We start from the raw sequence: 22,941 nt of genomic DNA, 5'->3' as shown, positions 1-22,941 counted from the left end.
AAAAAATTGTATATTTCACATGTATATATTATATATTTCATTTATACACCAAAAAAAAATCAAGCTTCAATTGTTGTCTGTTTAAAATTAAATTTGAAAATTTGTTTTTTTTTCATGTTTAGGAATGTGTGGTTTTGTGGACTTAATTATGACATAAATTTTGTCAAGAATAACGAATTACAATAGAAATGCTAACAATATTCTTTAATTCTCTTTAATATTCTTTTTCACCCTCTCCTCATAATTAGTTGATGTATTGAAAAGTATCACCAAATTTGGTGGGTCATACTCATACTCCTAAATAAATAAAGAGAGAATCATTAAATGAAAAATAAAACCTATTAAAATAGATAATTTTTAACAAATTTTAATCAATCGTAAAAAAATATTTAAAAAGTGTCACTAGCATTCTCTTATTAAATAATATAAAAATGAGTAGCATTTTCATGAATAATATAGTTTAATATTTAATTCATTATGGTGGGTCTGCATCATTTTAGATCATTATAATAAAGATTAGATATAAGCTTTTCTAAAAACATTTTTTAGTCAAATAAGCTAGGTCAATAAATCTTAAAAAAAAGTCTATTAAATCTAATGAAGTGACCTATTTAGCTAAACCTTCTCGAAAGTTAAATAAACCCTTTTAGAATTAGTAATCCAAAATATAATACTATATATTATGGAATAACTAATCCTAAATGTATTAAAAAAAGTGTGTATTTACAGATTGAGTAATACGCAACATTCAACTCATTATCCAAATTATGTTTTGCATATTGCAATTTGTGTGTTCCGGAAAACTTAATCGAGAATATTAATTTGACTTAATCCGTAAAATCACACCCTATTTGCATTTCGGAAAGTTTCCTTGATCTGGTAATATTATGATATCGAAAAAAATATAAACAAACAAAGAAGGAATTGTTGGAAATTATGAAAATTAAAAGGGGTGTAGGATGAAAATTTGTGGGTAAGGGAAGTAAAAGCCATTTTAGACCGTGCCCACACCACATTTGCAGCATTTGTTGGGAGTTCCAATATCCACTCCCTCTTTTTGCTACTACACTTCCCTTCTAATTTTTATTTCAAAAAATAACCTGACAAATCCACTCCCCCTTTTCGCTCTAGTCTCTTTACTACGTCCACGCTGCGCTGTTTCAATCTTTGTGAGGCTTCAAGACCTAATATTGGGTTGAATGAACTGAACTTTGTCTTTTCAACATTGGCTGTTGTAGCTATTCTCAATTTCACTCTACCATGACATTATCATCATTCAACCTATCAACCCTCTTTGCCTCTTGTCCCAAGAGTCACATGTTTGAGCCAGGTTTTTTTTGTCAAACATGTGATGTGCAAAGTTGTTTTAGATGGATATATATTATCTTGGTAAACTGGTTCTGTCACAATTATGCAGTACTGGTATCAATTTTTAAACAAAGATATTGAATTTAAAAGATTATTTTACTATAAGAAAATCCCGTGAGTTTTAAAGATTATGTGAGAATATTATCGCTTATTAGATTTTTTTATAAAATTTTTATGATAGTTTAGATTTTAATAGATTTGTATCATAAGAATTTATAGGATTTGAAAGAACTTTATAGATTTATAAGATTTAAAAGAATTTTATGAATTTTTAAAAATACATTCAAAATTACAAGAGTTAGTAAAAAAATAATAAAAAATGATGAGATTTTGATAAAAATAAATAAAAAAATAAAACCAATATAATTTTTTAAATCTTTTAATAGCAAAATTGATTATAGTTTTATGTCTTCCTATACTAACCATTATTCCAATAATATTTTCTTATTCTTTTAAAATTATATGTTAATTTTTTTAATTAATAAAATAATTTCATGATAAATTTAATGATATATTTAAATGGGATAGAAGAGAGTGGTGAAGGTGAAAAATTTGTAGGAAGCTTACTAAGTTATATGGATAACAAAATTAAGAGTCACAGTTATAAAAATATTACATTGAGCATGTGATGAATATAGTCAATATAAGGTAAGCATGGTTAGCCTTAACCCATAAAACAAACATTAATTTAGAAAACAAATGAGAAAGTTCGGAGAGAAGAAATATATTTGATATTTTTTATTACAAAGGAATATGAGAAACATATATGACACATGCATATGGAAGAAGATTAAAGAGAAAAGATAATATATATATATAATGAGAGAAAAGAAAGTTTGATAACTAGTAGAATCTTAAAATAATATGTGTGATGAGAAAAAAGAAAGTTTAATAACTAGTAGAATTTTAAGGATTTGGATGAAATTGTTTGATAAATATTTTATATTAAAAAGTATGATGAAGTCCTTTTTTAAAAAAAAATATTTGAAATATATATATTTTTGAATTCCAAAAGACTTTTTATAAGTTATAAAAAAAATTTAACTGAATATTACTGGATTTTATTATTCTTGTTAACAAAATTTTAAAAGTTTTAATTAAATACCGTAAAGTATCCTGATTAAATATCACATGACTTTTTTATATAAAAAAATTTAAAATTTTTTTAAAATCCTAATCCAATAGGCTCTCCTAAAATTATACAACCAACAATTGCTACTGATGGGAGAAAACTCTATATGTTTGTTATTGTTGATTCATGGTAAGAAGGTCTTGTTTGTGATGGTTTATGGTCAGATTCTTGATTTATCAAATGGGCAACGTGAAACTTCAACTGCATATTCTTAATTTTGTTCAGATTTTGCTTTTGCAGTTTTTGGGTATGCGGGCTAATAATATGTAAAGTGTTTGGCAATAGATGGCGTATTCCCTTTTGTTTGTTCAGGCTCACTGTTGTCGTCATCCCTTTAAATTTCAACCTTTGCTCCCGGGGAGGAGAAGTGACAATATTATGGTGTTTGCCTTTGTGTGAACTTGGTTTGATCAAGCCACGTACAGAGAGGGAGGTGTGGCCGGGAGAATCCTTCTTCCCACTATCAGGGGTGTGTATTAAAAAGGAGTGTATCACTATGAAGGGGGAGTGGAAATAGCAATTGCCCATTTGTTTTTGGTCTATAATGGTTTGGCCCACTGGTTCATGATTCCTCCCTCCATCTATGTACACCCATTAATTTTATAATTTTCTCATTTTATCTTTTTTTATAAGGGATATGAAGAAGTAAATTAATTTAAAATTAATAATTTAAGTAGAGTCAAACATATGACTTTCAAATTATTAATATAATATTTTAAATAACTGAAGTAATAGTCTAATTATATTATAAAATAAATAATATTATTATATATAACACTAAAAATTTTAATGTATATTTAATATATATGTAAATTTAAATAATAAATTTTATGATAATTAATTTTGATATAACTCATACTAATTATTTAATATGTATATTTTTTATAAATAAAAAATATTTACTATTAAAAAAATTAATTTACTGAAAAATTAAAAAAAATACTTAGGAATGATATAATCCTTATACCAATTATGTAATCTATAAAAACAAAAAGGATATTTTTGAAATTTTATTTTAATGCTGGGGATTGGGCAATATGTGCACCTAGCAAAGCCCTTCCTTCTAGTCTTCTAGACGGTTGGTTTTCTTCTGGGTATTGTGGTCAACGGTCAATGTCATCGCCGTGAAGAGGCCGCGGAGAAGGCACACGGTTGTTCAAGCATTAAAAGTAAGACCATTCAAATTGGCTGTTATACGCGATAGTTGCTCTATGATCTAGACTAGAGGCTTAGTTAGGGTTTTCTGTTACCGCCATGGATTTCGAGAGTAGGAGGCTTCATTTGCTCATCTCCGTGGTTGCCATCATTGCTCTTAGCTTCACAGGTACTTTACTTTATTCAAATTCAAACTATTCTATAAATTTAAGATCTGGGTTGGTACAGATCGCAAATCTTTCTAATTTTCTGCTGCTTGTTTTGACCTTACAATTCTTTTATATTTAAATTTAATTACATGACATTTATCAACAAAGCCTATCTGAAAATTTTAGTTCACGCTAATTTGTCTGTCTCTTTATTATATCTAAAGCCCTAAATTTCATCCTCTAAACATTATCCTCTTTCCTAAATGGTCCTCAAAGTAAAAAGTTATATAAGTAATCCCTCCTAGTATTAGAAATCATGCTAAGTAATCTCTCAAAATTGAAAAACCGGTCCCCAAAACATTAGTAAAATATATCAACTTAGAGGCTAAATTTGATAGATATTCAATACTTGAATGATTACTTGTATAGTTATATAGTCTTGTTTTCTTATTACTTCACGGACTATTCAAGAGTGTGACTGAATGAGTAATACATGAGAGGGTAATACATAAGGGACCAAATTGACGGTTTATTCCTTTTCATTTCTTACCTTAGATTGTCATGTTTGATTGTTGAAAACCTCGAAATTACCCCGTCTGGTAATTCAAGTGTCTGTTTATGCTAATGTAAGTTGCTCTTTTCAGCTGAAAAATGCAGGGAACTTGTTGGGGAGGAGGGGTCATCCCAGAGTGGAAAGTTTACAATCTTAAATTGCTTTGATATGGGTTCTGGAACTGTAGCATGTGCTGTCAAGGAAGGTGTGAAGCTCTATTTTTACAATATTAGGTCTTCTCATGCTGAAAGAGCGAGGAGTCAAGCAATTGAGTCTGCCCTCGTTGATGCTGTTACTCAGGGGATGTCCCCAACAGATTCAGCAAAACATGCACAGAAAGAAGGTAAGAAGGCAGCAAAATTGGCTTCCCGTCAAGCCAAGCGGATTATAGGTCCCATCATTTCCTCTGGATGGGACTTTTTTGAAGCTATTTACTATGGTGGTACTGTCACAGAAGGGTTCCTTAGAGGCACTGGTACTTTGTTTGGTACTTATGCTGGAGGGTTCCTTGGGGAGCAAAGGCTTGGTAGAATTGGCTATCTTCTTGGAAGTCACCTGGGCAGTTGGGTTGGTGGTAGAATAGGATTAATGGTTTATGATGTGGTCAATGGAGTGCATTTGTTGTTGCAATTTGTTCAGACAGGAGAAATTGAAGTTCATGAAAAATCCAAACGATCTGAAAGTTCCTCCTTTTTTGGGGAAACTCCTGTTTATGACAGCTCTGAAGGCTCTGGTGTTTATGAGTCACCTCCCAGTGAAGAATCCTATGCCTATGAATCTACTGAACGTCAGAGCTATGAAACATATGAAGATTCTGAACTGTGATGAAAATTTGCAGTTCATATATTGATAAAATTTCAGGCTGCTCCGAGGGCCTTTAGTGTTGACAAAATCATCTCTCAGCAAAGAAAGAATCCAATGCCTATTCTACTGAACCTCAGAGCCATGAAACATTAAAAGATTCTGAACAGATGAAATTTTTAAGTTCATATATTGGTACTTGCTCAAACTTTAGGTCGATTATTGGTGTTTTTCTTTAATGTCTTTGCTTCAATATAACAGGGATTGCTAACCCCTGGAGACTTTATAAGTGCTCCACCTCTTGTAATTGGCGAATGTAGAAGGTCCCACCAATTATTCTATTGTTCAATGTATCTGTTGCCTTCAGCCTTCAAGAAACTCTAAATAGCTTCGCTTGGATTCAATGGATAAAAAAATGAAGTCACAAAGAGAAGTTGGTTGAAACTATATAGTGAAAATGGTTTTTTCAGTAGGCTTGAAGCGTATCCTTAATCTTATAGCAAAAATTGGTTGCGACGAAATTCATTCGAGGGTGGGGAGGGGAGGGGGTATACAAAAACACTCCTTTACAACAATGGTTGCAAATAGCAATTAATTAAATTAAACACATGGTCTTTAGGGTATATTTACTTGTGATTGTAGATGGGTCACATGAAAGGAGCATGTCAATCATTAGAATGAAGACTTGGCTACACTCCGTTGCATGAAATCAATAATAGGGGTTGCTTGTGTGAAACCCTGACGGTGATTTCATAATATAAAATCACTTTTTTATTACCGATTGGTTAAGAAGACAAAGGATATGTCCCGAAAATAAACATGGGAAGAACCAATAAAAACTAATAAAATTTAACATGTATAACACATCAATTAATTAATAAACTATGAGATTATACGTTTATTATATAGAAAATATTTTTAAGAGAGAAGTTAAGGGGAGCAGGATTCACCCTTGCTGACTTGAAATGATTTGCCGCATTTTTCTATGTACAATAATATTACTGAGATTGAATTTCAAAAAACAATAATATTACGCAGATTAGAACCTATAATTCCACAATTAAAACCTCCACCACTAATCGAAAGAGGTTTAATTTATTTCCAAGTGAATAATGGCTTCAACGCAGGGCTACGAGTTCACTACGGGTTTTATGAATGGCAATGGCTCCAGCAATGAACCACCGGACGATGGTGCATATTGACGACTCTGTCTTCGAAGATATCTGCGCACCTTGGCTGGACGCTCTTGTGATCAAGGGTGACTTTTCCCATCCCGAAGGAAAGATTGACGAGGCAGTGGAAGCTTAAAGCAGGTTATGACATGTTGGACATTGACAATGACTACTATATGGTCAAATTCGATCGTGGATGGTGTTTGATCACTACTTGACGGCGAAGATAGAGAGAACGATGGTGTGGATTCGATTCTCGGGCTTGAATTTGTTCTATTAAGATGAGAGCATGTGGAAATTGATCTAACAAAGCCGGTTGTTGGACGTGTTTAGCTGAGAGGCTTCTGGTACAAGGTTGAGTACGTACGAGGGATTTCACCGTATATGTTCTACATGTGGCTGCTACGGTCGATCACCTTACGCAAATCCCATAACTGATTCGGATAACACAATTAATATGGAATCATGCAATAATGGAGAGTCAATCATACCAATTCGGTTACCCAAAAAAAGCACTGATGATGATGATACACAGCCGTTACATGGTGATTGGATGGTGGTTAGGCATAAAAATCGTAAAAAGAATATTGCTAAGAGTGGGATCACTTTTGGTGCTGCTAGTAAAAGTGGGCCAAGTAATTACTCCTCTCAAAATAAGAGGCCAAGGTCAACAAATTCTTCAAGTATGCTCCCTTTATCAACTCGTGGTGCTAACTCTAAAGGGAAGGCCCCACATGGAGATACTCCACCATCACCTGACTAGGTTAGCTCCATTCAACCTCAAAAAAATGTGTTTGACCTTGAAAATGGTACCAAGTCCTCTATCCCACTTGTTCCTATTTCCAACACACATTATAAGATGCCACTAGTTGACGAACATGCAACTATAACCCATGCACCATCAGGGAATGATATGATGATAGAAAGTGTTGCACCATCAAAGACCGAGGAGGGGTCCACTTCGGCAATGGTCACGTAAGGGGGGTTACCCCTTTTTTTCACCAACTCTCGTTTTGTTTCCTATGAATAGCTTCAATAGTATTTATATTCTTGCATGGAACATACGAGGCAAGTTGGGACGTGATGGGAAACGACATATTCGTCAATTATATCCCAGACTGATAGGAAACTTTCATTTTCAGGCAGCTTGGACAACTCACCCTGACTTTAATTAGGAACCTTGTATCCCAGACTTGGGGCCTAGTTTAGGGGGATACTCTCAGCAAATTAAAGGGGGTTAAGGAAAAAGCAATCCAGTTCAAGAAGGACACCTTTGGCAACATTTTCAGGCGGAAGAAGGAGTTGGAATCTAGAATAAAAGGAGTCCATAGGATTCTGGATACTACTGTATATCTTCTGATATGATTCAATTGTTGGAAAGGAGAATGTTATACAAAATATTTGAGAGAAATGGAGGAAGAGAGAATATTTGAAAGAAGGTTAATTTTTATTTCTTGAGAAATATTTTTGTTTTGGCTTCGTTGGTTCTTTTGATCCCCTTACAAATGACAACCTCTCCCCCTTTTAAGAGGAAAAGTTCTAGATACATCAAGAAAGTTTCCACATATTTCAAGGGAGAGTTATACACACTTCTCCCAACTACTTAGTTTTACACACTTCTTTACTTAAATATTACTTTTACTTATTTTTACACTTCTCTAGAAGTTTCTTTAGAGTAGTAGCACAAACTAATGGGCCTAACACTTGATTAATGAGCTAAGTCAAGTTTATATTATTCAACATCCCCTCTTAAACTTGATTTATCATTCCAAGTAAGCTTCTTAACTTGATAAAGTCTTCTTGCTTGAGCAACTTGTTTTAGTCCATAAAGCGCCATCTTTAGCTTGATAACTTTGTCTTCTTCTTCTTTCACCTTGTATCTCAACGGTTGCTTGATGTACACTTCTTCCTCGAGGACTCCATTTAAGAAGGCAGACTTCACGTCCATTTGATGAATTCTCCATTTGTGTTGAGCTGTAAGAGAGAGTATTAGTCTTATGGTCTCCAGGTGAGCGACCGGAGCAAACACCTCATTATAATTAATCCCAACCTTTTGACCGTAACCTTTTGCAACTAGCCTTGCCTTGTATCTTTCAATTTCTCCCTTGACATTCTTCTTTGTTTTATACACTCACTTGACACCGATAGCCTTGTGCCCTTTTGGAAGGGAGATGAGTTCCCATGTGTTCTTCTTCTTGATGGATTATTTTCTTTGTCCATTGCATCTCTCCTTCTTTTATCTTGCACAACTTCTTCAAAGTCCACTGGTTCACAGTCTGCAAAGAGACAAAATAGTGTGATATTATCCAATCTCTCAGTTTGATCATAAAGATCTTGGACGGTTCTTGTGCGTGACACAACCCTTTCACTCTTAGGAGATGGCAAAGTGTCTTCGTGAGTGGTTGATGTTGATGGGGTGAGCTCTTGTTGAACATGTTGAGGTGTCTTCTCTTCTTTAAGTTGAGGAAAAAAAGTTGTATTCCTTTTCATGAGTCTCAAAGTCCCATTGCCCTTCTTCGTCAAACACCGCATCTCGACTGATTACCATCTTCTTGTTGTTGGGGTTGTACAACTTCTACCCTTTTGCACTTGAATCATAATCGATGAAGATGAATCTCTCACTCTTGTCATTAAGTTTAATTTGTTCTTCTCTCGTCTGAGACATGAACATGAGCTATACTCCCTAAGATCCTTAAGTGAGAGATACAAGGCTTTCTTCCACTCCATGCTTCTTGTGGTGTCTTTCCCCATACACTTCTTGTCGGAGATCGATTGGACAGATAAACTACACACGCCACAACTTCTACCCAAAATTCTTTTAGCAGTTTCTTACTTTTGAGCATGCTTCGAGCCACATCAAGGATTGTTCTATTTTTTATTTCCGCCACACCATTCTTATGGGGTGTCTTGGAACAGTTAGGGGACGTCTGATACCATTCTCTTCGCAGAACTCTCAGAACTCTTTGGAAGTGAATTCTCCTCCTCGGTTAGTTCTCATGGCTTTGATCTCTCGACCACTTTCTTTCTCTACTACAGCTTTGAACTTCTTGAAGGTGAAAAAGACTTCTGATTTTTGTTTTAAGAAATAGACCCATGTTTTTCTTTAAAAAATCATCAATGAAAAGAAGGAAATAGTTATTTTTACCTAGTAAGCTTGGCTTGATTGGCCCATAGACGTCAGCATGTATTAGCTCGAGTGGCTTCTTAGCTCTTGAGTTTGACTCCTTTGGAAAACTCGTTCTAAATTGCTTTCCAAGTAAACATCCTTCATAGAGTTGATCAGGGTAGTTAATAGAGGGTAGTCCTCTTACCATCTTCTCCTTTAATAGGAAACTTAAGCCTCCAAAATTTAAGTGCCCAAATTGAAGATGTCATAGCTAGGATGCATCAATGTAGCAAGCTTTAAGACATTTTGCAACATCGTTCTGGATATTCAACAAGAACATCCTATTTCTTGACATTGACACCTTAGTGATTAGGTTGTTTCTCCCATCTCTGATGGAAAGACTTGAATCTTTCATGTGAATATCATAGCTTTTTTTGAGTAATTGTCCTAAACTCAAAATATTGTTCTTCATATTTGGGACGTAGTAAACATTTGATATGAATTCATGTCCTCCATCTTTCAAACGAATTAAGATCTTACCTTTGCCTTTTACATGAGTCTTAGAATTATCACCAAATGAGACATTGCCACTTATTGATTCGTCAAGATCCACGAACATGCTTCTTTTTTCGCACATATGGTTGCTTGCACCAGTGTCAAGGTACCATGTGTTTTCTTGGCTACCTTCATTGCCTCCACGTGCTAGGAGCACTGTTTCAAACTTCTCATCTTTTTGCTCCATATAGTTACTCTCCTCCTCAACTCTATTCTTGGTAAATCTACATTCTAAAGCATAATGGACAATCTTTTTACAATTATAGCATTGGGTTTGAGATTTATCATACTCAATTTGTACTTTTATTTTTTCTTTCAAATTTATACATTTTTACCTGAAGTTCTTTTACTTTCATCTAAATTAATTTCTTTGCATTGGAATTAGCTTTCCATTTAATCTTGTTTCAAAGAGTTCAATTAAATAAAGTTTCTTTAAGAACTTATTCAAATTAGATTCATAACTTAGAAATCCTCGTACTTTGGATTTGTATTTCGATTGACATCCACGGCAAAGAAAAAGTTAAACGTTGTGTACAAGTTAATATAATTGTTCAAAATCGCAATGTTAAGATTACTATCAAATTTGATATTGACAAATCGAATTCTAAACTTGCTCACATTTCAAAGGTTAATTAAATTAACTAAATTCTATGTCATTCAATTGAAAGTTAAATACTATCAAATTAATTAAAAAGTACCCACAATTGATTTTTTTAAAATACATGTATCCTTCACCTAGAGACAATCATTGAGCCGGGTAAAATCATTCTGGGTCGGGCAATAGAATCCTCACTCCAAGCATTTAACACAACTGGGTACTCAGTACTTGAACCCACAATTGATTATTTGATTTAAAGTCTCAATAAAAATATATATCTTAGAATGAAAAATAAGACATGTGTATTGGACTAGGATTTCAACCAATTTTAAAAGATTTTTTTTATAAAAAAATTTTGTGATATTCAATCAGGATTTTTAAATGGTACAAATAAGTTTCGTGATATTTAATTAAGGGGGTATATTGGATTAATATTTTAAAAGACTATTTTAGTATAAAAAAGTATTGCGAATTTTAAAAATTATGTAAGAATATTATGACTTATCATATTTTTTTACAAGACTTTTATGATAGTTTGATTTTTAATGAATTTATATTATAAGAATTTAAAGGATTTGAAAGGATTTTATAAATTTATAAGATTTGAAAGGATTTTGTGAATTTTTAAAAACACATTCAAAATTATAAGAGTTAACAAAAAAAAATGTTGATGTTTGGATAAAAAAAAAGTAAAACCAATATAATTTTTTTAATCTTTTAATAGTTATATTGATTATAACTTATATATCTTCATATACTAATATTTCTTGCAATAACATCTTTTTATTGTCACTTTTGGATTTGAATAATAGATTTTAAATTATATGTTGGTTTTATGATTTTCTTTAATTACTACAATTATTTCATGATGAATCTAATGACATATTTAAATGTGATGTAATAATAAACATATGCTATAAAGGGATAGTGAGGGTGAAAAATTGGTATGGGATTACTGGGTTATCTGAATGATGAAATTAAGAGTGAAAATTATGAAAATATTATGTTGAACAAATGATAGACATAGTCAGTATAAGAAAAACATGATTAATTTTAACAGATAAGATAAACATTAATTTAATTTTAAAAACAAAAAAGAAGTATCGAGGGGAAGAGTATATTTGACATTTTTTATTTCAAAAGAATAGGAAAATATATATGACACGCGCATCTTGAAAAATATTAAATAAATGAGAGTGTGTCTAAAGAGAGTAAAGAAAGTATAGTAACCAATAATAAAAAAACAAGTCTGACAAAATTTTAAGGGTTTAGGTATGATTGTTTGATAGATGTTTTATACTAGAATGTTTGATGAAATCCATCAAATCCTTCTCAAAAAATAATTTATCGAAATTTGTATATTTTTTAATACCAACATACTTTTTATAAGTTATGAAAAAATCCTAATTGAATACCATCGAATTTTGTTGTCTTCCTTAAAAAATCTTAAAAGTCTTAGGGGGTGTATTGAATTAGGATGTTTTTTATTAACTTATAAAAATTCTTTTGATATCCAAAAATATAAAAAATTTCAACGGATTATTTTTTAAGAAAGATTTTGATAAATTTTATCAGACTTTTTAATATAAAATATCTATCAAACAATCACATTCAAATCCTTAAGATTTTGCTAGAATTTTTTTTCTTTTCTATTGGTTATCAAACTTTCTTTTCTCTCTCTCATCATATATACTCTCTTCTCTTTTCAATATTTTTCAAAATGTGTGTCATATATGTTTTTTTTTTGTTTTTTTGAAATAAAAATATGTTATGTATACTCCTCCCCAATATATTTTTTTCATTTTTTTAAATTAATATGATAATTCATAATATTGATACATAATCTTTAAATTTCATAAGACTTTTTATACTAAAATAATCTTTTAAAATTCTATTCCAATATACCTATGTAAAAGTTTTCTTCAAGATTTTCTCCAAATAAAAACATCTTATAACAAAATAATTTTTCACTATCATCAATATCACTATAAGACAAGACAAATTGACAGGACTAATTGAGCATTTGTGCCTCAGGCAGAAACATCACCCATAATAGGTCAAGTTGGCAAGTTGCTAAAATCATTGATGATTATTTTCACTTCATTGCATTTGCATGTTCATCCGCAACATCAATTTGGAACAGCTATACAAAGTTCAACAACATGCACGGATAAGATGAAAGTAAAAACTTCCAAGCGTATTTTAGTAGCAAATATAAAATAACTATATTACCATCCGTGTCTTAATATTATAATGATTATCGAATTTAAAAAAATAAGCAATAGTACTACTATAATGTAAATTGTCATGAAATAATGATTCAGTAGCATTGATCGATTATCACTGTCGCGTATATTAGCTACAGGTTTTTTACACTCTTGCATATATATATAAGCTGAAGGACCTATTTACTTAGCATACAAATGCAGGTTCAAAAAATTAATACATATCTCGTGGAAAAGAACGTATACACACATCACACGAGCAGGAAGGTACAAGTAGCAGGAATCAACACGGTCCATCTCCAGAAATATATTAGATAGGTCCTCCAAAGCCACTGCCACTTACACCATCCATAATGGCAAATCGCATGTCCTCTGATGGTTTCCAATGCCGTTTTCTTTGATTGATGAACCAATTATTGATCTGCTTTTGATCAAGTCCAGTCATTTCTGATAGCTGCACTTTCTCCTCCTCCTAACAAAAGATTTGTTGCAAGGCATTTATATAAGATTTAGCAATAAATGTTTAAATGGAAACTGTGCTTGATTAATTAATTGGCCACAAGTGCTCATGGTAAGTTGCATGGGCAAATTGAAGTAGGCATACTTAAATTACCCAATTTCATCCACATTTTCTGCTACTAACAAATCAAATTACTCATGACCGCACATTAAATTTAGAAGTTCATACAAAACTTTGTAGAGTTCATCCTCTACTAGGAAATATATAAAAGGAAGAAATGTTTTTGATCCTTGTAGTTTCGGTCGAACTTAGTTTTGGTCCCTATACTTGTAAATTGATTTAGTCATATAACTTAAGAAAATATGTGAAATTAGTTTCCTCCAACTTTGTAGCAGTCAAAAACGGTTACTGAATGTTATGTTTAAACATGAAAAGGGACTAAATTGATATATTTTCAAAAGTTGGAAGACTAAATTCATGAGTTTAGAAGTACAAGAACAAAACCAAGTTTAAGTGAAAATATAGGGATTAAAAACACATTTTTCCCTTTGGAAAGGCATGGGGAATGCAGTACAAATATGTCAGGCATGAGTTCTCCAGTGATGGACTACCTTCAGAAGAAAATCACTATCACTACAACATACAGATCAGCCACAAAATTTACCAAGTTTCAAATTTTCAGGAATAAGCAATTTGAATGTTTTGGGCAGTGTTAACATAACAAACACACTACTTGACCATAATAAAAAAATGGATTTCAAATCATTGCTGATGGGCATATATATATAAATATATTCAAGGCCGTGGCTTGATTTTGGCATATTTCAAATAAGATCACATAATGTTAACAATACACCATATAAGGTATGCTATATAGCTATGTAGATATATACTTGATGATATTAATTTCAATTACCGTAGGATAAGGCCACCGATAGTGGGTGTTCCACCAGTCCATGAGTACCATCCTTGCATCCTTTGGTAGCTTACCCTTTTTCCTTTTCTTAAGAAATTCCTTTTTCAAGCTGCTAAGATAACCACCATACTTACGAAGGAGCATTTCTTTAAGCTCTTGATCACCTGGACGTGGGCCAGAAGATTCGTGACCTTCAACTGCTTCCACCTTCTCCCAACTCAATTCATCCTCTGATGTTCCAGCGGCCTCATCTGACAAAAATGCAAAAAAAGAGAATCAAAATGCTTCCCACAAATAACTGAATAAGCACTACCAGGGTTCTAAACATTCCAGGACACAAATGGTCTAACTTTTCAGTTTAAGAGATAGTGATTAGTGAATGACTGACCAAACAGCATGTTAATTTAAAATTACTTTAGCAGTCTTTCTTGAATTTGTGCACAAAACAAAAGGATCATAAAATGGAAAACGAGGGACTAATTAAAGCACATGAAACATACATAGAAAACGTAAGTAATGTCAAAAAGCAATATATAATTCTTTCTTCTGGCTTCCCAAAGTATTCTCCTTCGAAGAAAATCTTGTTCGAGTCATAGTTTAACATTAAATGTGGACACTAAGCCACCCGCGGGAGTCAAAAAGCAATATATGCTTGGGTGGTTTAGTTTAAGAGTGCTAGCAACACTCTTTCTAATTAACACATACTCTTATTGACTAAAACTTAATGGATATTACAAGAATGTGACTCACACTCCATATTTAATGAATCTCACTCATGATTTAGTAGTTTTAAAAAAATTATAACCCATAAGAGAGAATGTGTTGGAGAGTATTGTTTGCACTCATCCTAAAGAGAAATACTAGCAACAACTCTCTAGTTTTTAAGGAGGCTGGCTTAATTGAATGGAAAGTTGATAGTATGTTTCATAATGGTCAAGTAGGAGGGAAGTAGAACAGGAGGGAAACAAGGTTAGTGCAGAGGAAGAATATTGATGGTGAAAACCAAAGCTTGCACTGAAAACTTGAAGATGACATGAAAAATTTGCTATAATCATTGAGTGGCAGTACTAGAAATTATACACCAATTATTAAAAGCCGAAGTCAGGCCTTTCTGAACATATTCTGTTGCTTTTTTTTCATCCTTTCATGATATCGGATCAAAATGGTCCCCCACTTCAATATTTTCAATTGGAGACTGACTCTTCTCATTTATAGCAAAAGATCCAACATGACACTTTCGCTTTCACGTACGAAAAAGCGCAATGCTGATGGCCTTATACTCTATATATACAAACAAGATGTAAAGTTCACCTTAGATTTTCAGGTAACTATGCCAACATATTGCACCACCCAAAAACTTAAAACATTTCCATTTCATAACATATATGCCAGGGCTCCCGAAGCCAATCAAACAACTTCTATTTTCCACAAATTCAATATTGAAATTGAAAAGATAATGCAGCTTAGACATGGACAGGAAACTAAAAAGAGCTAGAGTATATCCTCCTACAAATTTTCATAATACTTTGCGACCAAACTATTAAAAGAAAAAGTAAAAGTAAAAGTAAATGCATCCATATTCCAAGTCTTACAAACTTAAAACATTCAATATTTTCTTTATCTAATAAGTAAGTAGAAGATATTAGTACAGTAATCTAGAATTATTCGAGAAATTATTATCACCTCAACTAAATGATTTAATGCTAGGATGCAGCAAAGATAAGCAGTAAATGTTAACAACTGGGCAAGGGATTATTTGGAGCATTTATAAATTCCTGATATACTATAAAACAGTCAACATTGATTTAAAACCACATAATGGACATCTGTTCAAACCTAACAGCAGCAGCATTGCAATTTGCAAGTAACAAAATAACAATCTATAAACTTCTTCCCTATCTAATGTTGAAATACACACACAGTCAAATACTAGGGCCACCTCCGTGAACTAAATCAAGATGGTAGTGCATTGAAACTACTAGTAAGTAAATGCTAGAGACGACTTTGACTATCACAAGACTTAATACTGAATCCAGATAATCACAAGATTTTAATTACTGAATCCAGGTTACTAACAAAAGCAAGATAGAGACTGACACTTGAACATTAGACTACTGTTAAAAGTTATGAAGACATCAATGAACCTCATTATTTTTTTATTAGTATTATTTATATTATATCCATGCACTCCTTTTCTGTTCTATATCAATTTTTATCACATTTTCTTCTTAACTTTCTTCACATCACATATATCACTTTTTCCTCTTCATCATTTCTCTCTTTCTTTCCATATCCCAATTCTAAATTCAGCAGCAAAAAATTTCCATTTTTCCTTTCTTTTTTGAGTGTGCAATTGCATGTATGTACATATTTTCTTATTCTTATAAGTAACTTAGTCATTTATACACGCAAGCACACTCCACACATGACCAATACACACTAAGCTGAAGAAAAAAAAAAAAGCACACTGCCGTAAATTAACTATTATTTATTTTTGGAACGTGTATTGGGAGAATCCAATTTAACAGAAGTCAGATGGTCGTAACGTGGGCTTCATTGTAAATATTTAATTTATTAATTTATTTAAAATTGATTAAATAAGACAAAACCCGTTTCCATCTTCAACGTACAAAAGAGGGCAATTGTTTCGTCCTCACCTAAAAACAAAATAATAAAGGAAAAAGTCCATATCCCAGATCCTTAAGGCACAACGCCATTTTTACACGACGAGTCGAGCTTCGCAGAATAAACATGAATCTTGAGTTGTTTACGAAATCAAGTCTTTTACCTGAGTGGTTGTTATCCAATGGCATTGTCAGTGTTCCCTTGCAAAGATTGCTGAGTTGTGATTCGATACTGCACAAAAACAAGGTCGCTTCGTTGAATGGCTTCGACAACTCCTGCTTGTATCTATGAAGAACTTCGCAGTATGACTCCTGACATGCGAGCATTACAACAATTAAAATATTCATTTCAAATATCTACATACAAGTCTATCAATCTTATTCAATTTAAGCAAAACAGTTTCAGATTAAAAAACAAAGGAATACCATGAATTCGTCAAGTTCAGGATCATCTCCTATCTCACGAAGAGCATCCGTTGGGTAGCTTTCACGGGCTATTTCTTCAAGAAGTGAAGCCAGTTCTGGTGGTGCTCCAACCTTCCAATAATAATAAAAAAATGCATAAATAGAAGAGAAGAAAGCCAATTAATTAAAAAAAAAACAACAAAAGGTAATATTATGTCAGCGGGTGAAAGGAGGAAGGGATAGGTGTTGGAATTCCAGCTAACAAAAACTAACAAACTAACAAAAAATAATTAATATGGCAGCTGGTGCGGCAAAACCAAAACCTTTCGGCATTCTATGTAAGCGGATACTAGATTTGGATAGAGAGGGTGAGTGGCGATCTGGGACTTGATGAACCGATCCGAAATATCCGAAAAGAAGTTGTTAGCCACCAGTCCAAGATTCAATTCAGAAGCACCAGTAGCGGAATTAACGTTAACTTCCCTAACAACATCCCCGCCGGAACATGAAAGAAGAGGATTCATCTTGTAAATATCCTCCATCCGTAGCTAGCTGTATATATATATATATGCTCTCCACTGAAACAAAAGAAAAAAAAAAGAAGATCTAGCACAGATAGAGTGCAAACCATGCAGGTTTCTTTTGAAGAATCCAACAAGAAGAAGATTTGGTGTAAGCAGAACTCTGAACTGTGAACTGAGAACTGAGAAGGAAGGGTTGATGAGGCAGAAGGGGGAGAGAAAGCGACTAGAGCTTGTTTTTTCTTTTCCAATAAAAGGTGGGGGAAAGGAGAGAGGGAAGAGTGAAAGAGAGTTGTGTGCGTGTAAATGGCAAGTGCTCTGAATGGATTTGACAAGGTTAAGGTGTGCTCATAATAACAGTAGTCATGTATAGGCCGTATTTGTAGACGTCAGTCACTCATTTTCACTTCGACGTGACATTTCGCCACGTAACTATGTTTCATTGGCGACTCTGCCTGCGTGCGCATCACCGGTCACCTCTCCCCAACCTTACTCAACCTTAGATTAAAATTACTTTCAATCAAACAACAAATTAGTTGGTGTGGTTTGAATTAAATTATTTATGAAATTTTAATCAAATCAAATATTTTTTTTAATTGATTTTTATAATTTAAAAAATTGTGTTAGTAAGTATTAAAAAATATTATTAATTGAATAAAACTTAAATTATAACTAATTTAATCATTAACGATATAAATGAATAGTAAAAATTTCATCAATTGAACTTAAAATAAAATAATTATTATTTTTAAGTTTAATAATAATACAACAACAACAACAACGCCTTATCCCACTAGGTGGGGTCGGCTACATGGATCAACTTCCGCCATAATGTTCTATCAAGTACCATACTTCTATCCAAACCATTAATTTCGAGATCCTTTTTTATAACCTCTCTTATAGTCTTTTTGGGTCTTTCTCTGCCTCGAATTGTTTGTCTTCTCTCCATCTGGTCTACTCTCCTCACTACAGAGTCTACCGGTCTTCTCTCTACATGCCCAAACCACCTAAGTCTATTTTCCACCATCTTCTCTACAATAGGCGCTACTCCAACCCTCTCTCTAATAGCTTCGTTTCTAATTTTATCCTGTCGAGTCTTACCACACATCCACCGCAACATCCTCATCTCCACTACACCTACTTTATTCTCATGTTGGCTCTTGACCGCCCAACATTCTGTTCCGTACAAAATCGCCGGTCTTACCGCAGTCCGATAAAACTTTCCCTTTAGCTTGATCGGTACCTTTGCATCACATAACACTCCCGATGCTTTTCTCCATTTCATCCATCCTGCTTGAATGCAATGATTCACATCCCCTTCAATTTCCCCATCATCCTGTATTACAGACCCAAGATATTTAAACCGTGTGACTTGAGGGATAATATGGTCTCCTATTTTCACCTCTGAGTTAGAAACCCTCCTTCTTTTGTTGAACTTACATTCCATATACTCCGATTTGCTTCTGCTTAGGCGAAAGCCATGTGTTTCTAGAGCTCGTCTCCAAGTTTCTAACCTCTCATTCAACTCCTCCCTCGACTCTCCAAGGAGGACTATGTCATCTGCAAAAAGCATGCATCTCGGCGCTATCTCTTGGATTTGTTCCGTGAGGACATCCAGAATTAAGGTAAAAAGGTAGGGGCTAAGGGTTGACCCTTGATGTAAACCAATTGTGATGGGAAAATCGTCTGACTCTCCACCCTGTGTCCTAACACTAGTCGATACCCTATCATACATATCTTGGATAGCTCGAATATATGCAACCCTAACCCCTTTCTTCTCTAGAGCTTTCCACAAAATCTCTCTAGGCACTCTATCATACGCTTTCTCCAAGTCAATAAAAATCAAGTGCAAGTCTTGTTGGGCCATGCGATATTGCTCCATCACCCGCCGTAATAAATAAATCGCTTCCATGGTCGACCTTCCCGGCATGAAACCAAATTGATTCTCAGTAACTTGAGTCTCCTTTCTTAATCTCCGTTCGATCACTCTTTCCCATAATTTCATGGTATGACTCATGAGCTTGATTCCCCTATAATTTGCACAATTTTGTATATCCCCCTTGTTCTTATAGATTGGCACTAACGTGCTTCTCCTCCATTCCTCCGGCATGCGTTTTGACCTCATAATTTCGTTAAAGAGTTCGGTGAGCCACTCAAGACCTCTATCTCCAAGAGTTTTCCACACTTCAATAGGTATGTTGTCTGGCCCCACCGCCTTACCATTACTCATTCTTTTCAACGCTTCCTTTACTTCCTGTTTCTGAATCCGACGATAGTACTTATAGTTCCGGTCCTCTTCTCTTGTGTCTAGACTGCTAGAGTCATATCCATATCCATCATTAAATAAGTTGTGGAAATACACCTTCCACCTTTCCTTGATATCTTTTTCATGCACTAAGACTTTGCCTTCTTCATCCTTAACACACTTTACTTGATCCAAATCTCTAGTCTTCCTCTCTCTACCCTTAGCAAGCCTATATATAGATCTTTCTCCGTCCCTGGTTCCTAGAGCTTGGTATAGTCCGTCAAAAGCTTGGGCTCTTGCCTCACTCACCGCCTTTTTGGTTTCATTTCTAGCTATCTTATACTTATCCCAAGTTTCAGAATTTCTACACCTAGACCACTCCTTGAAACACTCCTTTTTTACTCTAACTTTGCTCTGAACATTTTCATTCCACCACCACGATTCTTTACCCCTAGGTCCAAAACCTCTAGATTCACCCAACGTCTCTTTAGCCACTTTAATAATCTCTTGGGACATCTTGTTCCACATATCATTTGCACTTCCTTGTGATTGTCCACACCAACCCTCCCATATCTTTTGTTGGAAGATTCCTTGTTTCTCCCCCTTCAAGTGCCACCATTTGATCCTTGGTGCTACCAGAGGACTTCTTCTCTTTGCCCTATCTCTAATTCTTACATCCATAACCAAAACTCTATGTTGGGTAGTCAAGCTCTCTCCCGGGATAACTTTACAGTTCAAGCAATACTTCCTATCATACTTCCTGATAAGGAAGAAATCTATCTGAGAACATGTCCCTCCACTTTTGTAAGTGATAAGATGTTCCTCTCTTTTCTTAAACCATGTATTGGCTATAGAAAGATCCAAAGCCTCCGAAAACTCCAAGATGGATTTACCCTCCCCATTCATCTCCCCTAGGCCAAAACCCCCATGCACCCCCTCAAAACCTCTAGCCACGCTACCTACATGTCCATTGAGATCCCCTCCTAGGAAAACTTTCTCTCCTTGGGGTATATCCTGAAGTACCCCTTCTAGATCCTCCCAAAATTTTACCTTAAAGTGTTCTGCTAACCCAACCTGAGGTGCGTACCCACTAATAACATTAAAGGTGTCCTGTCCCACTACCAATTTTAAGACTATGATACGATCTCCTACTCTTCTTACATCCACGACATCCTTCTTCCACTCCTTGTCCACAATAATCCCTACCCCATTTCTTGATCTGATTTTTCCCGTATACCACAGCTTAAATCCCGAGTTGTCTAATTCTTTCGCTTTTTCACCTGTCCACTTAGTTTCTTATAGGCACATAAAATTGATCTTCCTCCTCACCATAACATCCACTATTTCCATAGATTTTCCAGTAAGTGTGCCTATATTCCATGTACCAAAGCGAATCCTCCTGTCATGAACTAGCTTCTTTACCCACACCCCTTCACGAAAATGTGGGAACCCTTGCTTACTTTTCACTACATCCGGGCGGCGATGCAGCGGCCCTTGCTCTTTTAACACTGTACTCGAGCCATACAGCGCGTTGCTTCCGGGCAACGACCTAACATTCACATTATTACGTAATTGATCCATGTCATAGAGATTCGACAAAGTTTAACGTTGGCTATCGAAAGCCTAACACAACCCTCTCCTTTTAATAATAATAATTTAACTTAAAAGTAATTATTTAACTTAAATAATAAAATCATTTAACTTAATAAGTTTAAATGAATAAACTTTTAAAAAATAATATAACAACATTCAATTTTTTTTCATTGAGTTGAGCGTGTTAGACTTTTAGTTCTGAGTATTTGTCGTTTAACATGACCGCGGTTGTATGAACCTATAATATATTAATGGAATCACTTTAACTTGATTTGATTTTTACCTGTCAAATCACAAACCAAATCAAATTACATGATTTAAAAAATTTAAAAAAATCAAACCAAACAAACATCGTTTTTTATTTTTGAATCAATTTTTTATTTTATGCTCGGATTGGGTCGATTCTAAACATCCATACTAACTATTGTTATTACTATCCCATAAGAATTATTTTCTTGACGAAAACCGTATTAAACACATACTATTTTTTTAATCACTGGATATCACTTGACGCCTCCAACTAATCTACATACCATACGTGATGCCTATGCTTTATGTTAAGCTCTTACTATGGCTCTCTTTTCGTATCACATAAATAGGAAGATTATAAGTAACATGATTTGTTTAGTTTATAGATCCATCATAATTGATAGATGACAGAACTTTTTTAAGTATATTGGGAGAGATTCAATTTCTTGATTGAATTGTATGATTGTTGTGAAATTAAATTAAAAATATCTATTTGAAAATTCACGAGCACTTGAAGCATAGCGTTATTTACATTTATGGTATGAATGTTGTGAAATTATAGTGTTTCGATTATGGTGTTTATTTACTATGGCAATATTTATCATTTATTTATGCTTGTAATTTTTATTTCTTTGTTGGGATCTTGTTATTGTTTATTCACTTATCAATAATTTATTATGGTCATATATGTAGTATTATTTACGTATATCGGCGAAAATGGCATCCTTGTCACCTTTTGGCTCACATAACATTCATTCTAAACCAAGAAGATTTGTCGTGGATTCAACAGAAAGATGTTTCCAACATACTTGAAACAGTGTGCTGGGTCGAAAATTATAGGTGAGGCAAGTCCTCCCAACACGTAATGGTCATAATGAGCAAATTCCTTAAGTCATTACATCGTACCTACACGATACTTTTTTTTTGGGTTGCAAAAATAGGATTTATAAAAGTCAATGTTAGAATGGTAAGAGCATTGGTGAATGTAAGAGAATACTATTACGTCTTCTTCAGTACGTGTCACTCCATAAATGACACGTATTCAAGAGCACAACATTACGTTTTTAGTATGTATCATTTCACGAGTAACACATATGCAAGAACATGACATTAC

At 33.8% G+C, this 22,941-nt stretch overlaps 2 protein-coding genes across 3 annotated transcripts; one reads left to right on the top strand and one right to left on the bottom strand.

Moving 5' to 3' along the window:
• The first annotated feature begins 3,521 nt into the window (after positions 1-3,521).
• LOC114372311 lies at positions 3,522-5,605 on the top strand. Its single transcript, XM_028329808.1, has 2 exons — positions 3,522-3,824; positions 4,449-5,605. The coding sequence occupies exons 1-2, from the start codon at positions 3,755-3,757 to the stop codon at positions 5,180-5,182; spliced, it is 804 nt and encodes a 267-aa protein (XP_028185609.1). The 5' UTR covers positions 3,522-3,754; the 3' UTR covers positions 5,183-5,605.
• A 7,249-nt stretch (positions 5,606-12,854) lies between these two features.
• Positions 12,855-18,086, bottom strand: LOC114370315 (homeobox protein knotted-1-like 10). Of its 2 annotated transcripts, none has more exons than XM_028327625.1 (5): positions 17,543-18,086; positions 17,241-17,351; positions 16,979-17,126; positions 14,191-14,441; positions 12,855-13,286 (listed from the first exon to the last, which is right to left on the bottom strand). In XM_028327625.1, exons 1-5 carry the CDS (start codon positions 17,759-17,761, stop codon positions 13,125-13,127), a joined length of 891 nt encoding a protein of 296 aa, XP_028183426.1. In that variant the 5' UTR covers positions 17,762-18,086; the 3' UTR covers positions 12,855-13,124. The 2 variants fall into 2 exon arrangements, with proteins under 2 accessions (XP_028183426.1, XP_028183427.1); XM_028327626.1 differs by having other exon boundaries at positions 17,848-18,086.
• Positions 18,087-22,941: the final 4,855 nt, after the last annotated feature.

Source organism: Glycine soja, chromosome 10 (genome assembly GCF_004193775.1).
Source record: "Glycine soja cultivar W05 chromosome 10, ASM419377v2, whole genome shotgun sequence".
Classification (NCBI taxonomy): domain Eukaryota; kingdom Viridiplantae; phylum Streptophyta; class Magnoliopsida; order Fabales; family Fabaceae; genus Glycine; species Glycine soja.
This window is presented reverse-complemented; position numbering and strand designations above follow the sequence as displayed.

Bases quoted from the DNA above. Each gene is read 5' to 3' on its own strand.
- LOC114372311 (XM_028329808.1), top strand. From the start codon at position 3,755: ATGGATTTCGAGAGTAGGAGGCTTCATTTGCTCATCTCCGTGGTTGCC. The intron at 3,825-4,448 runs GTACTTTACTTT...TGCTCTTTTCAG, and splicing joins CATTGCTCTTAGCTTCACAG to CTGAAAAATGCAGGGAACTT.
- LOC114370315 (XM_028327625.1), bottom strand. From the start codon at position 17,761: ATGGAGGATATTTACAAGATGAATCCTCTTCTTTCATGTTCCGGCGGG. The intron at 17,127-17,240 runs GTATTCCTTTGT...CTCGCATGTCAG, and splicing joins CTGAACTTGACGAATTCATG to GAGTCATACTGCGAAGTTCT. The intron at 14,442-16,978 runs GTAAAAGACTTG...CATTTTTGTCAG, and splicing joins ATTGGATAACAACCACTCAG to ATGAGGCCGCTGGAACATCA.